Genomic DNA, 22,608 nt, shown 5'->3' with positions numbered 1-22,608 from the left:
GTGCAGTGGTTCACGCCTGTAATCCCACCACTTTGGGAGGCCAAGGCAGGTGGATCACTTGAGGTCAGGAGTTTGACACCAGCCTGGCCAACATGGTGAAACCCTGTCTCTAGTAAAAATACAAAAATTAGCCGGCTGTGGTGGTGGACACCTGAAATCCCAGCTACTCGAGAGGCTGAGGCAGGGGAATCACCTAAAACTGTGAGGCGGAGGATGCAGTGAGCCGAGACAGTGCCACTGAACTCCAGCCTGGGTGACAGAGCGAGACTCCATCTCAAAAAAAAAACCCAAAAAACAAAAAAAACCCATCTTGTGTACCGCATGAATATATACACTTACTACGTACCCACAAAAATTAAACAATGTTATGAGCTATTATAACCATAGAGATAGTATAATCTCCATTTTTCTGTCAAAAGGCAAAGAAACTAACACCCAGAAAAGACCAAAGTTAGTGGCCACACCAAGACTCAAACTGTCTAACCCCTGATTCTCAACGAGGGCAGGAAGGCACTGTCATTGTCCACGTTCTTGTTGTGTGCATCTTACAGTGGAGCCAGCAGCCTACTTCTCTCTCAACGTAATGTTGGCCATCGAAAGTCACACAGTTAATTGAATCCTTCTCCCACGTGCCATTTTAAAACTCAGATAGATCCATTCAGCCCTCCATTAAGTATACTGCTTCCTCCTCGAAAAATCCTCACTTTCATCAACAATGTTTCACATCGCTTATTAAATGCCCATCTATGCCAAAGCTTGGGCTAGGCATTGGGAATGTTAAAATGATGAAGACTCCTTTGTTCTGGATGAGGTTAGTCTGGTGGAGAAAGCTAGAAAATAGACACAATTTTAAAAACACTAGAGAAAAAATACTCTGCAGCACCAAGGAAGAACTGATTAGCTGGCTGCTGTGTGTCGGAGGGGAGTGGTAGTCAAGAAGTGGCCCGCATTTAAAGCACAGAGAAACGTGCTAAGGCAGGGAGGGCAGTGAGAGATCTCACAGAGCATTCAAATAACTAGAGAAGATCAGCTCTGATGGAGTGCAGGACGCAAGGGGGAACCGCGACAGATGGAGCTGGACAGAAACTCTGGACAAAGAGAAGTATCCAGGTCATGGGAGGCCTTGTGTGCCCACCCAGGGGACTTGGACTTCATTATAAGGACAAAGGGGAGCCCTAAAGTCTCCAACTATGCAAGGGAGATCATTCCATTTAGGCGTTAAGAATATCACTGTGTTCACAGGTAGCAGGGGTTTAAAAAACGCATCTATATCACTATGGCACAATGACGTTGGACAGTTTAGGAGAAGGGCAGCAACCTGGGAGGCAGAGAAACCTGGTAGAAGGCTTGCTGCAATAGCCTCGGGGAGATGAGGGTCTAACTAAGGGAATGGGAGTGGACACAGAAAGGAGAAGCGTAGAGGCGGAAGCAAGATCACTTGGTGACTCACTGAAAGGGAGGGAGCAGACCCGGCACGGTGGCTCACGCCTGTACTCCCAGCACTCTGGGAGGCTGAGGCAGGCCGATTGCTTGAGTTCAGGAACTCGAGACCACTCTGAGCAACATGGCAAAACCCTGTCTCTACAAAAAATACAAAAATTAGCCAGGCATGGCCAGGCGCAGTGGCTCACGCCTATAATCCCAGCACTTTGGGAGGCCGAGGCGGGCAGATCACCTGAGGTCGGGAGTTCGAGACCACCCTAACCAACATGGAGAAAACTCATCTCTACTAAAAATACAAAATTAGCTGGGTGTGGTGGCGCATGCCTGTAATCCCAGCTACATGGGAGGCTGAGGCAGGAGAATCACTTGAACCTGGGAGGCAGAGGTTGTGGTAAGCCAAGATCGCGCTGTTGCACTCCGGCCTGGGCAACAAGAGTAAAACTCCATCTCAAAAAAAGAAAAACATTAGCCAGGCCTGGTGGTGTACACCTGTAGTCCCAGCTACTCAGGAGGCTGAGATAGGAGAACTGCTTGAATCCAGGAGGCGGAGGTTGCAGTGAGCCGAGATCGCGCCACTGAACTCCAGCCTGGGTGACCGAGTAAGAAAAAAAAAAAAAACTAAAAACAACCTAGTTTTTCTCTGTAAAGCAAAAATCTCTTATTTCAAATCAAACTAACTTAACAGTACATTATCTTGAGGACTAATAATCTAAAACTAGAAAACCAGCTTTCGATTAAAAATTATTTTAATAATAATTAAGCTTAACAGTTATTTCATGTCAATAAAAATTAAGGACTGGGCACAGGGCTCACACCTGTAATCCCAACACTTTGGAAGGCTGAGGTGGGAAGACTGCCTAAAGCCAGGAGTTTGAGACCAGCCTGGGCAACAAAGCTAGGTCCCGCCTCTAAAAAAAATATAAAAATTAGCCGGCACGGAGGCTCACGCCTGTAATCCCAGCTACTCAGGAGGCTGAGGCGGGAAGATCACTTGAGCTCCGGAGTTTGAGGCTGCAGTAAGCTATGATCACACCATTGCACTCTAGCCCAGAGTGAGATCCTGCCTCAAAAATTAAGGTCATGAACTCTCACAAGTTAATAAAAATTAACTAATTATTTTTATCCTTTAAAAAACTGCCCTTTCGCCCCCAAGGATCAGCATATTGATAAGTACTACATGTATCTAGAGCTTTCCTCTATACGTTTTCTATTATTTAAGAAAATTATTTTTGGGCCGGGTGCGGTGACTCACGCCTGTAATCCCAGCACTTTGGGAGGCTGAGGTGGGCAGATCACGAGGTCAGGAGTTTGAGACCAGCTTGGCCGACATGATGAAACCCCGTCTCTACCAAAAATACAAAAATTAGCTGGGCATGGTGGCACATGCCTGTAAGCCCAGCTACTTGGGAGGCTGAGGCACGAGAATCCCTTGAACCCAGGAGTTGAAGGTTGCAGTGATCTGAGATCGTGACACTGCACTCCAGCCTGGGCAACAGAGTGAGACTCTGTCTCATAAAGAAAAAAAAAAGACAGAAAATTACTTTTGTACACATATCCAGTATAGAGCCAAATGAATATTTTAGATTAGATAATCTACATAAGGAGAAAAGGAAAACGTTCCAATGAATGTAAGAGAACAATAGACCAGAGGTTAAAAATCACAATCAGGACCTTGGGCTCCATACTAGTATTTTATGGTCTTAGAAAAGTCAATTATTCCTCCCCTCCCCCTCCCCCTCTCCCTCTCCCCATGGTCTCTCTCTCCCTCTCTCTCCACGGTCTCCCTCTGATGCCGAGCGGAGGCTGGACTGTAGTGCCGCCATCTCGGCTCACTGCAACCTCCCTGCCTGATTCTCCTGCTTCAGCCTGCCGAGTGCCTGGGATTGCAGGCTCACGCCGCCACGCCTGACTGGTTTTCGTATTTTTTTGGTGGAGACGGGGGTTTCGCCGTGTTGGCCGGGCTGGTCTCCAGCTCCTAACCGCGAGTGATCTGCTAGCCTCGGCCTCCTGAGGTGCCGGGATTGCAGACGGAGTCTCGCTCACTCAGTGCTCAATGTTGCCCAGGCTGGAGTGCAGTGGCGTGATCTCCGGCTCACTACAACCTCCACCTCCCAGCCGCCTGCCTTGGCCTCCCAAAGTGCCGAGATTGCAGCCTCTGCCCGGCCGCCACCCCGTCTGGGAAGCAAGGAGCGTCTCTGCCTGGCCGCCCATCATCTGGGATGTGAGGAGCCCCTCTGCCTGGCCGCCCAGTCTGGGAAGTGAGGAGCGCCTCTTCCCGGCCGCCATCCCGTCTAGGAAATCAGGAGTGTCTCTGCCTGGCCGCCCATCGTCTGAGATGTAGGGAGTGCCTCTGCCCCGCAGCCCATCGTCTGAGATGTGGGGAGCGCCTCTGCCCTGCCGCCCCGTCTGGGATGTGAGGAGCGCCTCTGCCAGGCCGTGACCCTGTCTGGGAACTGAGGAGTGTCTCTGCCCGACCTCTGCCCCGTCTGGGAGGTGAGGAGCGTCTCTGCCCGGCCGCCCCATCTGAGAAGTGAGGAGCCCCTCCGCCCGGCAGCCGCCCCGTCTGGGAAGTGAGGAGCGTCTCCACCCAGCAGCTGCCCCCTCCAGGAGGTGGGGGACAGCCCCCGCCCGGCCAGCCGCCCTGTCCAAGAGGGAGGTGGGGGGCGCCTCTGCCCGGCTGCCCCGTCTGGGAGGTGGGGGGCCCCTCTGCCCAGCCGCCACCCCATCTGGGAGGTGTACCCAACAGCTCATTGAGAACGGGCCATGATGACGATGGCGGTTTTGTCGAGTGGAAGCGGGGGAAGTGTGGGGAAAGGAAAGAGAAATCAGATTGTTGCTGTGTCTGTGTAGAAAGAAGTAGACATGGGAGACACCATTTTGTTCTGTACTAAGAAAAATTCTTCTGCCTTGGGATGCTGTTAATCTATGGCCTTACTCCCAACCCCTTGCTCTCTGAAACATGTTCTGTGTCCACTCAGGGTTAAATGGATTAAGGGCAGTGCAAGATGTGCTTTGTTAAACAGATGCTTGAAGGCAGCATGCTCCTTAAGAGTCATCACCACTCCCTAATCTCAAGTACCCAGGGACACAAACACTGCGGAAGGCCACAGGGTCCTCTGCCTAGGAAAACCAGAGACCCTTGTTCACATGTTTATCTGCTTACCTTCCCTCCACTATTGTCCTATGACCCTGCCAAATCCCCCTCTCCGAGAAACACCCAAGAATGATCAATAAATACTAAAAAAAAAAAAAAAAAAAAAAAAAAAGAGAAGCTAGAAAAAAAAAAAGTCAATTATTTTTTGGGACTGGCTCATAGTTGCCTCAGCAGTAAATGGCAGATGGTATTGGGCGATTTCTAAAGTTCATTATGCAATCAAATCTGTAGACAACTTGTCAGGCCCCCTTTTTCTTCCCTGTCTTTATATTCAGTTAACTACTTACTGCACGCTGAACCTCAGGGTGTGTCAGAGCTTCTAGAACACAGGTTTGAAAATGAGAGAGTGGAATGAGATGATTTTTCAAAATACTTCCCCAGAGATTCCAATCCAAAGTGTCCAAGATGGGGACTAGACACATATTTTCTTTTCTTTTATTCATTTATTTATTTTTTTGAGACAGAGTCTCACTCCGTGGCCAGGCTGGAGCGCAGTGGCACGATCTTGGCTCACTGCAACCTCCGTCTCCCGGGCTCAAGCAATTCTCCTGCCTCAGCCTCCCAAGTAGCTGGGATTACAGGCGTGTGCCACCAAGCCCAGCTAATTTTTGTATTTTCAGTAGAGATGGGGTTTCATCGAGTTGGTCAGGCTGGTCTCAAACTCCCGACCTTAGGTAATCCACCTGCCTCGGCCTCCCAAAGTGCTGGGATTACAGATGTGAGCCACCGCACCCAGCCCATATTTTAGAAATCGTTATTCTGAGGAGTAGCTGCAGTTCAAGCTCTGTAAGGGGTTCTTGGGAAAAGGGCCAGGAGATGCCTGTCCACCAACTACAGGCCTCAGCAGGAAGTCTGCACCATTCTTGGGGAAAGGAAGAAATAGGGAAAAGGAACGAAGCATCAAACTGGAGCAGCTCGGACCCCAAGCATAGCCTTCAGGGCCGCAGCTTCAGCTAGAAAACAGTCTGGCTACCCTAAATCCCACCAAGGTCACTGGAGGACTCAGCACATTTCCCACGACAAAAAGGCTCCCTCTCAAGAAAAAACAAAAACAAAAACAAAAAAACCACCACCACAAAATATTCCCCAAATTGGTTTCCTGGGTTACTATTTAACATTAATTTGGAAGATTTCTTCAACTGAAATTTTCAACAAAGTACCAAAAGAACGTGGTATTCAACTACAGTCACTAATTTGTAGTCTAAGCTGAAAGGAGGCTCTTATGTTGAATTCAAAGTTCAAATTCTTGGCAGAATAATGATAGTTCCTCTAGCTAGCTATGAAAATTCTAAAATAAACACAAATGTGATTAAGTAATAAATGTTACATTATTTACAATGTAAGTGGCAAACTAAAAGAATTCTCAGGTATAATAATAGCAAAGATTTTATTCCAAAGAAAAAAAAAGCAAAATCCCAAAGGCCTACTTTGATGAAAGCTATGATGAAATTATGCCAGCATATTTTTACTACACTTTAATATTTGCCAGTTAACAGGAATTTTGGAAAGCAATGTTATAGACACAAATTTTTAGAAAGGAAAGAAAAAAAAAAAAGAAAAGAAAAAATATTCTATCCCCAAACTAAAGAAATATGCTTAACTACTACTGATGACTAATCAGATGTCTTTTTTTTTTTTTTTAAGGAACAAAATAATGGCATTTGCAGCAACCTGGATGGAATTGGAGACTATTATTCCAAGTGAAGTAACTCAGGAACGGAAAACCAAACATCGTATGTTCTCACTTGTAAGTGGGAGCTAAGCTATGAAGACGCAAAGGCATACAAATGATACACTGGACTTCTGGGACTCGGGGGAAAGGGTGAGGGTTGGCGAGGGATAAAAGACTACACGCTGGGTACAGTGTACACTGCTCAGGTGATAGGTGCACCAAAAGCTCAGAAATCACCACTAAAGAATGTACCCATGTAACCAAACACCGCCTGTTCCCCCAAACCTACTGAAATAAAAAAATAAAAATACAGGGGGAAATACATAGTGTACGTCAATGACAGATAATTACACATCCCTTGTCTTTACTCAGAAGCAAAATAAACACTGAAATAATTTTACCAAAAAAAAAAATAAAAGGAGTGCCACATTTTTTAATTTTATTACTACCCAAATCATCCTCAGCTCAAAGAAGACTTAGTTTTTCTGCCAGCCAAATGGCCTTACTATAAATAGGTATATTTATTATGCCCTAAACGTGCCTTGGGACTGACATGCTATTTTTTGTGGACTTCATAATCATAATTAGGCCCGGTGCAGTGGCTCATGCCTATAATCCCAGCACTCTGGGAGGCCAAGGCAGGTGGATCACTTGAGGTCAGGAGTTCAAGACCAGCCTGGCCAACATGGTGAGACCCTGTCTCTACTAAAAATACAAAAATTATCCAGGCGTGGTGGCGTGCGCCTACAGTCCCAGGTACTTGGGAGGCTGAGGCAGGACAACTGCTTGAACCTGGGAGGCAGCGGTTGCAGTGAGCCAAGATCATGCCATTGCACTCCAGCCTGGGTGACAGAGTGAGACTCTGTCTCAAGAAAAAAATAAAAATAAAATAAAATAAATAAACGAATAATAATTATAATCAACACACCGTTTCTCTCGTGCTGTTCCAAATATTTTGCACACTGAAAGATGACAAATGGGCCAGGCACACTAGCTCAAGCCTGTAATCCCAGCACTTCGGGAGGCCAAGGTGGGCGGATCATGAGGTCAGGAGATTGAGACCATCCTGGCTAATACAGTGAAACCCCGTCTCTACTAAAAATACAAAAAAAATTAGCCAGGCGTGGTGGCAGGTGCCTGTAGTCCCAGCTACTCGGGAGGCTGAGGCAGGAGAATGGCGTGAACCTGGGAGGCGGAGCTTGCAGTGAGCCACGATCACGCCACTGCACTCCAGCCTGGGCGACAGAGCGAGACTCCGTCTCAAAAAAAAAAAAAAAAAAAAAAGAGGACAAATGTAACATATCCAGTGATGAGCATGTCGGTCTGGGACTGTGGGAGGCAGAGGGTGCAGTGAGCCAAGATCGCATCATTGCATTTCAGCCTGCGTGACAGAGTGAGACTCTATCTTGAAAAAATTTAAAAAAAAAATTACTAAGACAAATCAAATTCCCTGACCTGCAGTCAAATGTATTTCTCCTTCATCATGAGCCCCTCAGAGAAACAATTAACAAATTTATTTTTTCACTCAGCCCTTTTTTCTAAATGCCAATTGAGTATCAAAATGTTTTCTTGTCTACTCAGCCCACTGAAGTGACAATAAAATAATGAAAGCAGCCTGTGACTCAGCAAGTTTAATAACATAGAATGTTTATATCTTGGCAAATAACACAGTCAGCAAATTTATGCGTGTCATATTTCTTTCTTTCTTTCTTTTTTGTATTTTTAGTAGAGTCGGGGTTTCACCATGTTGGCCAGGCTGGTCTTGAACTCCTGACCTCGTGATCCACCCACCTCAGCCTCCCAAAGTGCTGGGATTACAGGCGTGAGCCACCGCGCCCGGCCACATGTCATATGTCAACCTCCACTTTTTAAAGCTTTTTGTCTACAGTAACCATTTGAAGAACAGGAAAGAGAAAAGCAGTATTTTCTAGAGTACATTATAGGCAGGGAGACAGCACTAGCTGTCTATCCTCCAGGGTTCCCATCTTCAGCCTGTCCAATGGAACCTGGATTGTTCAGATGCTGGGAGCATTTGTGCTTCCTGGTTCCCTCTCTAATCACTGAGATGCATGTGCTGACTCATCTAAGCAGCCACCAAGGCGTGGTCCTGGACCAGCAGATCCACATTGCCTGGGAACAGGTTAGAAATGATCTGCTTAGGCCCCCTCCAGGCCTGCTGGACCAGAAACCCTGGAGCCCAGGAACATGTGTTTCATCTAACTCTCCGGATAACCCTGACGCATGCTCGTGTCGAGAACCTTGGTCTAACCAGGGGTGTCCAAACTTTTAGCTTCCCTGGGAAACATTAGAGGAAGAATTGTCTTGGGCCACATATAAAATACACTAACACTAATGATAGCTGATGAGCTAAAAAAAAATAAGTAAATAAAAAATAAATAAAAATAAATAAATTTTAATAAAATTTATTTAAAAAATAAATTTAATAAAAAATGAAATTTTAATAAATAAATAAATACAAATTTTTAAAAAATCTCAAAAAAAAATCTTATGATGTTTGAAAGTTTATGAATTTGTGTTGTGGCACATTCAAAGCCATCCCGGGCCACGGCCCACGGGCTGCTGCAGCTTGGACAAGCTTGATCTAAACGAATCACAGCAATTCTGCTCCCTTTGCCAACTACTGGATTAGGTTGGGTAACTGTGACCAATGAGGGCTGAGAGGAAGTCTCCCAGGAGGCCTCCAGGAATGCTTTACTCGTTCACATACAGAAAAGAACAAGAGGAAACAACCTATCCCTCCTGTTTCTGGTTGAGATATGGTCATGTCTTCATATGACAGATACTTGGAACTGTAGCAGCAATCTTTTAACCATTAGGTGAGAAACCCAAAGACCGAGCCACTAAGTCAAGGATGGTGGAAGGAAAGGGCCTGAAAGAGCATGGGTTCCTGGCGACCTTGGTGAGCCACTGAGCATTCCTAAAAATACCCAATCTCCAGGCTCCTCGTTAAATAATGTATTTTTTAAATCCCGTGTGTAAGCTATTTTCGGCTTCTGTTAACTTGCAATTCTGACTGTAACATATTTGTTTCTTTGTCAAGTCAAGCCTCAAAATAGTATAAACAACATAATCTCATTTTTATGTTATATAAATTTATACATATTATATATAACTATGTATTATAATATTAAAAGTTCTATTATATAATATTTTAATGGGAAGTATTTTGGAAAGAATGAATCTATAACTTTTTTTTTTTTTTGAGACAGAGTCTTGCTCTGTCGCCCAGGCTGAAGTGCAGTGGCGCGATCTCAGCTCACTGCAAGCTCCGCCTCCTGGGTTCACGCCATTCTCCTGCCTCAGCCTCCCGAGTAGCTAGGACTGCAGACGCCCGCCACCACGCCCGGCTAATTTTTTGTATTTTCAGTAGAGACGGGGTTTCACCCTGTTAGCCAGGATGATCTCGATCTCCTGACCTCATGATCCGCCCACCTCGGCCTCCCAAAGTGCTGGGATTACAGGCATGAGCCACCACGCCCAGCATTTAATCTTTTAAGAGCTCTTCAAGGCTTTTGTGACAAACATTCATCTTTACTGAGTTCTATCAATAAGGAATTTTTATGTGATGGCAACACTTCCTGTTATGCAACTGATTCATTAATTGCTAAGCAACTACCAACAGTTATTTCTAGACAAAGTGACACGTTAGTGGTGCCCAGCTAAAAGGCTGAAAGCCCAGTGCTTGGCATTTGCTCCTGCCAATTCCCAATTATTTATAATAGCAGAAGGATGGCATTCTGTGGGTAAACACTCTAAATCCAAGACCTCAAACTCACTTGCTGATTTAACTTCCTTGCCATGCAAAAGTCAAAAAGTACAAAATGCAAAACAACAGACTATTATTCATACCATCCACTGGAACATCAGTTAAACGAAGATAAAAAGCAAGACGTAGCTTAAGAGGAGACAGCTGATCATTAAATTGCAAAGCTGATTTAAAAAAACATCAGCCTCAGAATTAAAAGCAATTTATAGTTAGTTCTGGAAAGGCAAAAGTGTCTTCCCACACTCACTGCAACTGACACTAAAGGCATATAAAAATCCTTATAAGGGCCAGGCACAGTGGCTCACGCTTGTAATCCCAGCACTTTAGGAACCCAAGGCGGGCGGATCACGAGATCAGGAGTTCAAGACCAGCCTGACCAACAAGGTGAATCCGCTTCTCTACTAAAAATACAAAAATCAGTTGGCCATGGCCGGGTGCAGTGGCCCACGCCTGTAATTCCAGCACTTTTGGAGGCCTAGGCAGGCGGATCACGAGGTGAGGAGATGGAGACCATCCTGGCTAACGTGGTGAAACACCGTCTTTACTAAAAATACAAAAAAAAAATTAGCTGGGCGTGGTAGCCATGCGCCTGTAATCCCAGCTACTCGGGAGGCTGAGGCAGAAGAACTGCTTGAACCCGGGAGGCGGAGGTTGCAGTGAGCCAAGATTGCACCACTGCACTCCAGCCTGGGCGACAGAGTGAGACTCCGTCTAAAAAAAAAGAAAAAAAAAACCATTATCAGTTGAATTATCAAGTAGACAGCATTTTCAGTGTAACATATTTTAAGACCTCTTAAAGCATTAGATGTCAAAAAGCTTTACAATGGAAAAAAGAGGCACAACTTTGTTCTATTTTTCAGAGGGTATCTCCTAGAATGAAAATACTACTGGTTACTAAAACAGGCTACCAACACCTGTGCCAACACAACCAGAGGGTTGACAATTAAATGTCAAAACAATACTTGCTCAGGCACAGAAGGACCACTTGAGACCAGGAGTTTGAGACCAGCTTGGGCAACATAGTGAGACCCCATCTCTATTAAACACACACACACAGACACAGACACACAGACACACACCACACACACACACTTTTTTCTATAAAACTAGAAATACCAATACAAGTAAAATCCTTATACAATAAACATGTAATACGATGTAACACAACCACACTCACTGATTACTTAACTTCCCTTTCTTGAATTAATATAATACTACAACCTTATGTCCAAGCTGCAGAGCTCAGACGCCAGAGTTGATGCACGACCGTCACGTAGTGAACTTAGTTATTCATGCCACGATCCACTTCAAAAAAAGGATTTGAGTCTGACATGGAACGAACTGGCAGGACAAACTCAACTGGACAGGGCGGAAGTGGCATGCTTATGCAAGATTTTCACTCTCATGCTCCTGCTTCTAGGTTCTGGGATATGCTTTATTTTAAAGACCAGTTTAAAGATGAGTTTACCTGAGATAACTGGTCTGTTTAAGATGTGAAAGGAAGAGAAACCTAGAAAAATAGCTGCTATTTGAAGACAACAAAAGAAGCATAAAGAGAGCACCTGCGGCTCAGCAGGGCAGGTATTCCGTCCACCTACAACGCTGACTGCACTGTCAAATTCTTTAGCTATAGAGTGACTGGCAAAAGGAAAGCAATACAGCAATTCCACTTCTAGAAAGTTATCCTAAGGAAAATATTAGGGGAGTGCACAAAGAGTTAGCTCAAGGATATTCATTGCAGCTCTGGAAGAACAGAGGGTAGGTCAAATATGTTATGGTACAGCTCTCCAGAGGCGCAGCACTAAGGGAATGGAAAATAATGAATTTAGACACGCAATGATGTCACACTGGTAAGTGCAAAAGCAGCCCACTAAGAAATATAAACCATAGGCTGGGCGTGGTGGTTCACACCTGTAAGCCTAACACGTTGGGAGGCTGAGGCAGGCAGATCACGAGGTCAGGAGTTCGAGACCAGCCTGGCCAATATGGTGAAACCCTGCCTCTACTAAAAATATAAAAAATTAGCCGGGTGTGGTGGTGCATGCCTGTAGTCCCAGCTACTTGGGAGACCGAGGCAGGAGAATTGCTTGAACCCAGAGGTTGCACTGAGCTGAGATTGCGCCACTGCACTCCAGCCTGGGAGATAGAGTGAGACCCTGTCTCAAAAAAAAAAAAGAAAAAGAAATACAAACTATAGGATCCCATTTAAAAAATCTGTATATAGGTAGAGATAGATATATTTATATTTATTTATAGATAGAATTCTAGAAATATAATAACCAATTGTGGCAAGATCATGAGTGCTTTTATGTCTTTGTTTGTTTTCAGATGGAGTCTTGCTCTGTTGCCCAGGCTACAGTGCAGTGGCACGCGATCTCGGCTCACTACAAACTCCACCTCCCAGGTTCAAGCAATTCTCCTGCCTCAGCCTCCCGAGTAGCTGAGACTACAGGCGCGTGCCACCACGCCCAGCTAATTTGTTTGTATTTTTAGTAGAGACGGGGATTCACTATATTGGCCAGGCTGGTCTTGAACTCCTGACCTCAGGTGATCCACCTGTCTTGGCCTCCCAAAGTGCTGGAATTATAGGCGTGAGCCACCACTCCTGGCCATGACAGCTTTTATATTTCCTGTGTTTATTTAGCTGTAATCCCTAATTTTGCTTTTCTATGATAAATATTTATCAGTTTTATAATAGAAAAAAAATTACTGAAATGTTTAATGGGCAGAGATACAGAAAGTCCTTAACATTTTCGGATATTCATTATATACCATTTTCTATAAAGGGAAAAGAAAGATTTGCTTTAACAGGTCATTTTGGCAATATGAAATAGCTTTGTTATATGGAGCTATGATTTATAATAGTACTATAAGTAATGGAATTTCATCTACAGAGAAATTTGCACAAATACTGAAACTATTGACACGAGAGAATAAGAGATACTTACGGCTGAGTGAAGTCACGAGTGATGAAATCAGAACTCTTGAAAAGTAGAAAGATGTCGCTGAGGGTTTTACATTTCAGAGAACTATTCATTGCTATCCAATACGCATCCTAAAGAATGAAGCACATGCTATTTAGCCCATTTTCCATGTTGGCTGCTATGAATGCTCAGGCCTATAACAAAATCAATAATGCATATCACCTCAAGGGTTTAAAGAAGAAAGTCAAGTAAATTTAAGCAGTACTGTCAAATGTTAAATTATGCTTAACAACAAAAAGCGTCACCACTGCATTTCAGACACTTGGTTATGAACACTGAGATGTCGGGGTCCTCACATTTCAGCCCAGGCCTAAGTACTTCCCAGTGTTTTTCTTACGGATAATAGAAGAGAAGAAAATGAGGTATCAGAAACATCGACATTTTGGCTACAAGATTAAGGTGGTAAAGAAATAGCCTGACCAGCTACTCTCCAAGAAAAGAGAGATCAATTTCCACCCTTCCCGTTTCTGGGGAGTGGCAGCCAAACACTTGAACTTTGGCGGCTGGAGCAGTTACACCCCACGTCTATCAAATCTGAAAGAGAAGGAGGTGAGCTATTCTGAACTACTACAACTTTAAATGGTGAATGTCTCATACATAAGAACAAAAGATGGGAAGGCAAATGCAAAGTAGGCACAAAGCTCAGTGGAACATGCCTAAAAATTACAGAATAATTAAGTCATTTAAAAAATACACCACTCCCACAGACAGATCAGACACAGGATATAACAGAATTTTGAGAAAACTAACAGTTGCAAACCACTATCCAGTTATCCACACTACATGGAAGAAAAGTACTAAAATATTTGAAAACAGCTACCTCTGGGGAATAGGAAATGGTGAAGTAAAACAGGTGTCAAGACCTGCTGATTTTCATGGCAAGCTTCCAAATCTATTTGAAATTTTAAATTCTGTACATGTAGACTATAATTAATTTTTAGAAGTAAAAACAAAAAAGAAAAAATAATAAAAGTAAAAACAAAACTTAGATTAAGTACAAATTATCATTCATTTTAGAATAAAAAAGGCATGAGATAATTTTTGAAATTACAAATACGTCTCTGATTCCTTAAATAAGCTTTGCTGATACAAAACTGTTTTCTATTGGATTAAAACAACTAACGGATTTTTCCACAGGCCTTAACTTTTATAAAAATCTTGTCAATGCAGTATTAAAATAATAAGACACAATTTAAGAAAAGATCAGTTGACTTCTCCAACCACTCTATTTCTATAGCCTATGACACTTTTATTTTTATTACTTTTCAACAAAGAAAAATTTCTCTGTTAAACTGAACAGCTGAAGTTTTGAAAAGGGCAGAGTATGAATTTCCTCAGAATTCAAAAACAATCAGCAACACAAGAGGTGGAAACTACCTTTTGGCAGAATATACAGTATTTCACAGACCCAGGCAAGTGTATAGCAAAATCCGGAAAGTAAAACAGTAGAGGGAAATTAATAATAAATTCCACAGTATTTTTCCTAGAATTAGGAATATAATTAGACCCTCTGTAGGGATATGAAATGAAATAAACAGCAAAAAAAGAATATTCAAACAGTAAGAGAATTACTTATGTGTTCCTACCCTTGGGGCACTCCAATTAAGCTTAGGAAAGACACTGCCCCCGAGGGAATTGATAGCTTCCTGGACTTTAGTGGCAAACTCAGGAAATTCTGGTGCCTACAGAGAGAGAAGAAATCATTGGGCACGTCAATATCATCACAGTATATACGGAAAACAAGATCAAAATCTCAAGGTTATAGTTTAGGGTGTTAAAAACAGAATTTAGAATACAAATTACTATCAGAATTTCTGAACCCAGCTAAATAAAATCAGTGATAAAGTACATTTACCAAAAAGAGAAATAAAATAATCAGCTGCTTAAACGGCATTTTCCAGACAATCAAAGCCTGCAAAGCTGAAATGACACAAGTCACTAGACTTCTGAGGATGTGAGGAAGGAGTGAATGGTTCTCTGTACACCGACATAAAACCAGCATTCATCAAGAGAAAAGAGACAGGTGGAATATCACCTGTAGCAATACTCCAGTTGTCAGAAATAACATCCCTACTTGAAGAGCTAGAAGCCCTTCCACTTGCAGGAAGAGTCTTAGCCATATGGTATCCCCCAAAGCCACGGAGAGAATGAAAAATAAATGATGTGGCAAACTGTATTTAAACACTGCTATTTCCAGACAAGTTTTAAAACAAGCAAAACTCAAAATGTGAACCTTGGTCAAGTTAAAACGTTCTTTCCTGTTTGGATGATTTTTAAAATGCATATTTTATATAAGCTAGTGACCAAACCGTTCTGTGTTTGTTTCGACCCAGAAGTGAATAGAAATCCTGCTGTTAAACAGGAACTTAAGCCTGATGTCATTATGTCCTGCCTTGAGCCTAGCTCACTATCACAGGAGCTTATGGACATAAGAAAGAAAAAAAGGTAAGTAAGAGAGGGGGAAGTGGGGCCCTCAAGAGACATAAAAAAACAAAAACATTAACAGATTCTCCACGCAGTCATTAATTTTCATTATACCCTGTAAAGAGGATTGCTGCCCCCTATCGGGCAACTATAAGTTCTGAAAAAATCCAGTAATCAACTTCTTCCATAGGAAAAAAAAAAAGACAGACTACATCTTGAATTAACTAAACTACACATTCCAAGATGACATCAAATAGTTATGTGGATCCCCAAGATCTAACCCAGCCATGCGAGAGAAAAAACTGTGACAAGAGTCTGAGAAAAGACCAAAGAAATGAGTTTTAAAACATGGTCATATATCCCCCAAAACAAGAAACAGCTTTGAGCAAAAGACTAGGGAATAAAAACGAGAGCTTAAGGTCCAATTAGGCTGCCTTTCTTTCTGTTACAGACAAATCTAACCTCTAGGCTGGTTAATAACTATCTATCTTCCACTAGACGACTTCAGCTTAGATACATGAAATGAGACTAGAGTAATTTAGAGAGGTTTTCAAAATGAACAGCAGCACTGAGTCCTTTATTTTCCATTCATCTCTCCCCATCCAAAGCAATTATGATTTATGTGAGGCCATTTCCTTATAATTGCCTGAAGCGGCTGACTTGGCTCCCCTACAGCTCTAGCCATAAACCCCACTTCTGTGAGATCGGCACTGGCAGTATTTCCTATGAACGGCATTGTTGCACAAACTTTACAACATGAAAGAATTCAACTTTCAAAGACAAAGCAATTTAATTTTCCTATCCCATAAAGCTTGACATCTAAGAATTACTTTATATGTATGCCTTTTAAAAGATGTGATCAGTCCCCTCAAATCCTCAAAATTATTCAACTTTAGGATAACCTGACATAAGAATCCTAAAAAAATTTAAATTATAAAAAGTTTATGCACAGTCTTAAGTGGAAGACTATGTACTGTTTACATACAGCACAACCTTCTAGGTTATCTGTTTTTAGCCAGGTCTGTGAGCTACTTTACAACTTGGCAAATTCTAGGTAAGTGATAGTGACATGAACTAATTCTTACGGACAGGCAATTTCTATCTCATCTGGAAGAGGTCCAATTGTCTTTTCTCCCATATTGCAGGGAGGCAAAACCAGTTTTGCCTCATTTACATACTCATTTCAATATTCCTGATCTAAAAATATATATTTTCTTTGGATTCTCTTTTGAACCAGTTCTAACATCTGTCTGGTTCCCTCATGAGTTAAATAACATCTTCAACACGCATTAAAGAGTTTTAGATGAGAGTCATGATTTTACCATTTTCTATAAATTATCTATCAAAATCACGGAACTAACACTGACACAATACTGATCTTATTCAAAATTTGCCAAGTGTCCTAGTAACGTCTTCTACAGAAAAAAAAAAATTGAAACTTTTTTTCTGGTCCAGGCATCCAGTCTAGCCAGAATCATGGACTAAATCTAGTTGTCAGGTCCCTTTAATCTTCTTCAATCTGTGGCAGTTCCTCTCTCTGTTGTTCTTACCATTTATGACTTGACGTTTTTTAAAAGTTCAGGGCAACTACTCTATACAATTTCTAAAAGTTGAGTCTGTTGGATGTCTCCTCCCAAGTAGACTCAGGCTGCACAGCTGTGACAGGTGGTGTCCTTCCCAAGCATCGTATCAGGAGGCACACGACAGGTCTGTCCCATCACTGACAAGGTTAATACTGATCACTTGGCTGCCAGGTCTTTGCACTGTAACATTACTATTTTTCTTTGTGCAAATAGTAAGTAATTTGGGTGAAGATACTTAGAAAAGATGGAACTATCCTCTTTCTCACTGTATATTCACCCACTAATTTTAACATCTATTCAATCAAATATTATTACAATGGTTGCCAAATAGTAATTCCTAATTCCATCATTCCTACTACATGTATTAGTTAGTGCCTTTAGTACTATAAAGACAAGCTTCCTTTTTTCCCCACTTATTTAATCACTTACATATGTCACTATGGGATCAGCAATTCTTATTCTAGTCAATAGGTCATAACCTATTCTTATACTTCACATGGAGTATCCCTTATCCAAAATGGGTAAGACCAGAAGTGTTTTGGATTTCAGAATATTTGCATATACATAATGGGGATGGGACCCAAATCTAAACACAAAAGTCATTTGCGTTTCATATACACCTTATGCACATGGCCTGAAGGTAATTTCATTTTTCCCTTGGGGAGGCTGAATGAGCTGGGTTGTGCACCTGCATTGTGGCTGTACCTGTCACATGAGGTCAGGTGTGGAATTTTCCACTTGTGGTGTCATGTTAGTGCTCGTGAAGTTTTGGGAGCTAGGCATGCTGGCACATACCTGCAGTACCTGCTACTCAGGAAGCTGAAGCAGAAGGATCACTTGAGTCCAGAAGTTTGAGTGCAGCCTGGGCAACACAGTGATAGTCAGTCTTTTTAAAAAGTTTTGGAATTTGGAGCATTTTCAATTTTGAATTTGGGGATTAAGAATACTCAAACTGTATTTGTTATGATGCTCATATTTTTAGACAGCGAGAGCCCAAAGCTAGCTTCTGGCATCTTTTTGTCATGTCCCATCATTGTTTCAGCACTTCCATAGTTTCTGGCACAAGTTGTTGCAGGCTCATTTTTACTTTCCCAATCCCAGTCCAGAATATCTCCAAGAAGCTTCAATTTTGTTTAGTGGAGAATGGTATTTAGAAACCAAGATCAAGGCATCAGGCGTGCTCACTGCTACCAGGATGTTACATGTCATTGATTCTAAAACTTCTTAGTGAGCAGAGTTTGGTAAATACACACACACCTTTATATTATTAATTGCTGTATCTATCATCTATATATATTTATTTATTTATTTATTTTTTTTTTTTTTTTTTGAGACGGAGTCTCTCTCTGTCATCCAGGCTGGAGTGCAGTGGCACAGTCTTGGTTCACTGCAACCTCCACCTCCTGGGTTCAAGCAATTCTCCTGCCTCAGCCTCCCAAGTAGCTGGTATTACAGGCGTCTACCACCATACCCAGCTAATTTTTGTGTTTTTAGTAGAGACGGGGTTTCACCATGTTGGTCCTCAAGTAATCCACCCACCTTGGCCTCCCAAAGTGCTGGAATTACAGGCATCGGCCACCGTGCCAGGCCCATCTATACATATTTAAAAATGAGTCGAGGGCCATGATGACAATGGCGGTTTTGTGGAATAGAAAAGGGGGCAAGGTGGGGAAAAGATTGAGAAATCGGATGGTTGCTGTGTCTGTGTAGAAAGAAGTAGACATGGGAGACTTTTCATTTTGTTCTGTACTAAGAAAAATTCTTCTGCCTTGGGATCCTGTTGATCTATGACCTTACCCCCAACCCTGTGCTCTCTGAAACATGTGCTGTGTCCACTCAGGGTTAAATGGATTAAGGGCGGTGCAAGATGTGCTTTGTTAAACAGATGCTTGAAGGCAGCATGCTCGTTAAGAGTCATCACCACTCCCTAATCTCAAGTACCCAGGGACACAAACACTCTGCCTAGGAAAACCAGAGACCTTTGTTCACTTGTTTGTCTGCTGACCTTCCCTCCACTACTGTCCTATGACCCTGCCAAATCCCCCTCTGCGAGAAACACCCAAGAATGATCAATAAAAATAAAAAAAAAAAAAAAAAAAAAAAAAAAGAGTAGATACTGATACTCCCCACCACTATTAAAATCCAGGTCAGATACCACTTGTCCTGTCAGGCATTCTGGCGCCCTCAGCTGTAACTGCTGCCTCTGATCTGACAGCACTGTCATCTCCCCCCGGCCTGTGTCACCTTTCCCCCTGGTTTACAAACCCCTAATGGTGGAAATGAAATCATATTCATCTTTGTTCATCTCACGGAATCTAGTTTAGTGCCCTGAGTATGGCAGATAAGTAACATTTACATGACACTGAATGGAATTTTCATAAAAGGAGAGTGATCTGAATGGCATCTGGAGTAAATGAAACACGCAAACTTTCCACTTAGGCACCTGCTGGCAGGCTTCCCTTTTTACACCTAAAGAAATATGTCAGTTTTGAGCAGCTCCACTTCTTTTTTTTTTCCTTCTACCCTGGCAATCATATCTCGTTCATTAAAATAAACAAGTATCTTCTTATTTACAGCTGGATTAGAACAAACTCTCCCACAAAGCTAGTTTTCTATATTTCTGCCTTTACATTTACTTGTAAGGAGTTTCACTAAAAACGTTCCCCTTTCAACTCAAGGTATGAGGAGTTTCGTTCACCTATTTTTAGAAATAGATCATTTGCTTCACTCACTCCTTTAAAAATAACTTCATTTAAAAAATTTTAGGTTAACTTTCACAACAGCACTCTTATCCTGAAACACTGTAATATGCTTGATAACTTCTACATTTTAATGTAAAACACTAGTAAAAGTCACATACCTCTCTACTCTCGCTTGAAAAAAACAGTAATTTTTATGCCATTTAAATACACTTGAAGCAGGGTGCTGTGGCTCACAACTGTAATCCCAACACTTTGGGAGGCCAAGGGGGGCGTATCACATGAGGTCAGGAGTTCGAGACCACCATGGCTAACATGGTGAAACCCTGTCACTACTAAAAATACAAAAATTAGCCGGGCATGGTGTCAGGTGACTGTAATCCCAGCTACTCAGGAGGCTGAGGCAGGAGAATAGCTTGAACCTGGGAGGCGGAGGTTGCAGTGAGCCAAGATCACACCACTGCACTCCAGCCCGGGTGACAGAGCAAGAATCTGTCTCAAAAATAAATACACAAAACAACTAACTAACTAAATAAATATACTTGAATAAGGAAATACAGATTTTCACTTTATGTTCCAGAGATTTAGGAACCTCAGAGTTTAATGTTAGGCGTAATTCCTTCCTGCAGAGAGTCAGAGCTTAACAGAAGTAAGTCAAGGCATCAAATACGCACTCTAAATATTTCCTTTGCAATCAAAGGGAAGAAGGGCAAATCATGTTTGCCTGCTAAATGATGCTTCAAGTTATTTTTCAAAATAAAAACGACAGCACACAAGGAAAATAATACATGAGATGGTGACTAACTAGGAATTTAGAGAGGTACGCACTTAAACCTTGATGCTAACCCTTGTGTGACAGTGTGAGGCTGTCCCCACGCTGAGTCTGCTGTGCTCTTACCGTAAGCGTGGCTGTGTTCTCGTCATCAGACCACTGCATGAAAAAGAGGAAAAAAATAAAACATTAAATTTAAATACTGCACTGGGCTTCAAAAAGCAGTGCTCCATCTAAAAATTATAAATCAAACAGAAGACTTCTTTTCCGGAATACAGCATATGTGAAAATATATGTCAAAGTAAGATTCTCACGTAATTTCTCATTTTATCAGATGTAAGATAAGATCTACAAGTCAGAACCATCTCAGAGATCATTTAAATTACAACAGTCTACAGAACAGATTATTTTATTTGGTACCAACCTGTATTTCTTCTGCTTCATCATCACTGTCTGGCTGAGAATGTGTTGGTGGATCATCCCTAAAAAAACACAAACAAACATCAAGAAAGAAAAGGACTTGGGCACTGTGTGCTCCTAATTTCAGGGGTACTGAGTATATGTTTTAAAATAGCCTTAAAATTAGGCTAGGTGTGGTGGCTCACACCTATAATCCTAGCACTTTGGCAGGCTGAGGTGAGTGGATCGCTAGAGGTCAGGAGGTAGAGAGCAGCTTGGGCTACATGGCAAAACCCTGTCTCTACAAAATATACAGAAATTAGCTGGGCGAGGTGGCATGCGCCTGTAGTTCCAGCTATTTGGGGGGCTGAGGTGGGAGGACTGATCACTTGAACATGGGAGGTCAAGGCTGCAGTGAGTTAAGATCGTGCCACTGCACTCCAGCCTGGGTGACAACGTAAAACACTGTCTCAAAAATAAATAAATAAAAATAAAAGCCTTAAAATTGGAGAACAAGGCCAGTCATGGTGGCTCACACCTGTAATTTCAGCACTTTGAGAGGCTGAGATGGGAGGATTGCTTGAGCCCAGGAGTTTCAGACCAGCCTGGGTAACACAGAGACTCTGTCTTTACAAAAAAATTAAAGATTATCCAGGTGTGAAGGAAAACACCTGTGGTCACAGCTATTCAGGAAGCTGACACAGAAGGATCCCTTGAGCCCAAGAGTTTGAGGCTACAGTGACCTAAGATCACACCGCTGCACTATAGCCTGGGCAAGAGAGTGAGACCCCGTCTCAAAAAAAGAAGAAAGAAATAAATGAGAGTACAGTTGCATGAAGAGATGACAGAATAAAACCTTTCTGTCCTGTTCTCAGATATCATTAAAAACAAGGGAAAGGGAAAAAAAAGACTCCATTGCTGATAATACTGAGAATCATCTAGACTCTGAACCTCAGTATATTAGAAAGTTCTCTCAAGAAAGGAAAGATGGAATAGGATAAAGGAAGACACCAGAAGCGAATGTTTGAAGAGATGATGGAACTACTGTGGGGGCAAAACCAAGAATCTTTTCTTTGCACAGTGAAAACAGGGTGTGCGGGCTGGTGTCAGAAATTCATTCTGCATCTGTGCATCAGTGGAGACTGAACCACAGCAAAGGGAGAGAGAGAGACGGGAAAATAAACAGGCACGCTGTCTTTGAAGAAGACAGAAGCAAAGCAAGGTGTGCAGTCCTCATTAGGGAAGAGGAGTTGGACTGGCGGGAGCAGGGGAAAGCAAAAAGACAAGGCAGATAAGCTGTAAGTCTGCCTTTCTTCGTGGTCCAGGAGACACAGCCCTCCTGCGCAAGGAACTCACTATCTTTCCGTACCCAGCTATTACCGCACCCTCAACTGACAGAAAAATGCAAGTGAGCTCACTGCAACCTTGGCGTTATCAGCGCTGCACAAAGCCCTCTTCAGGACACAGCACAAGTACCATCTTATAAAATCCCCAGCAAGCCTTTGTCTCCCTGCAGTCAGCTCCTTTCTTGCTGACCTGCCCATTGTACCCTTGCAACATATTTCCACACTTTCTCTAATAAATTTGCCTTTCTCTGCCTCCAACTGTCATGGTAAATTCTTCTTACCACCCACACCATTGGCCCCAGATAGTCACTGCTCACCTGCAACACAAGGGCTGAAAAGGGCCAC

General features: G+C 42.6%; 1 protein-coding gene across 2 annotated transcripts in view; it reads right to left on the bottom strand.

Moving 5' to 3' along the window:
• Positions 1-22,608, bottom strand: part of CDC123 (cell division cycle 123) — a 55,506-nt gene that overhangs the window by 20,687 nt on the left and 12,211 nt on the right. The window contains exons 3-6 of one of the 2 annotated variants that reach the window (XM_004049064.5): positions 20,943-21,000; positions 20,645-20,677; positions 14,627-14,722; positions 13,005-13,111 (exon numbers count right to left, since the gene is read on the bottom strand). In XM_004049064.5, coding sequence (XP_004049112.1) covers positions 13,005-13,111; positions 14,627-14,722; positions 20,645-20,677; positions 20,943-21,000 — 294 coding nt within the window. The remainder of the gene's footprint in view (positions 1-13,004; positions 13,112-14,626; positions 14,723-20,644; positions 20,678-20,942; positions 21,001-22,608) is intronic. The other variant, XM_019034671.4, reaches the window with a different exon arrangement.

The sequence above is a fragment of the Gorilla gorilla genome, chromosome 8, assembly GCF_029281585.2.
Source record: "Gorilla gorilla gorilla isolate KB3781 chromosome 8, NHGRI_mGorGor1-v2.1_pri, whole genome shotgun sequence".
Lineage (NCBI taxonomy): Eukaryota > Metazoa > Chordata > Mammalia > Primates > Hominidae > Gorilla > Gorilla gorilla.
Note: the sequence above shows the minus strand (reverse complement) of the source record. Positions and strands in the feature narration are given on the sequence as shown.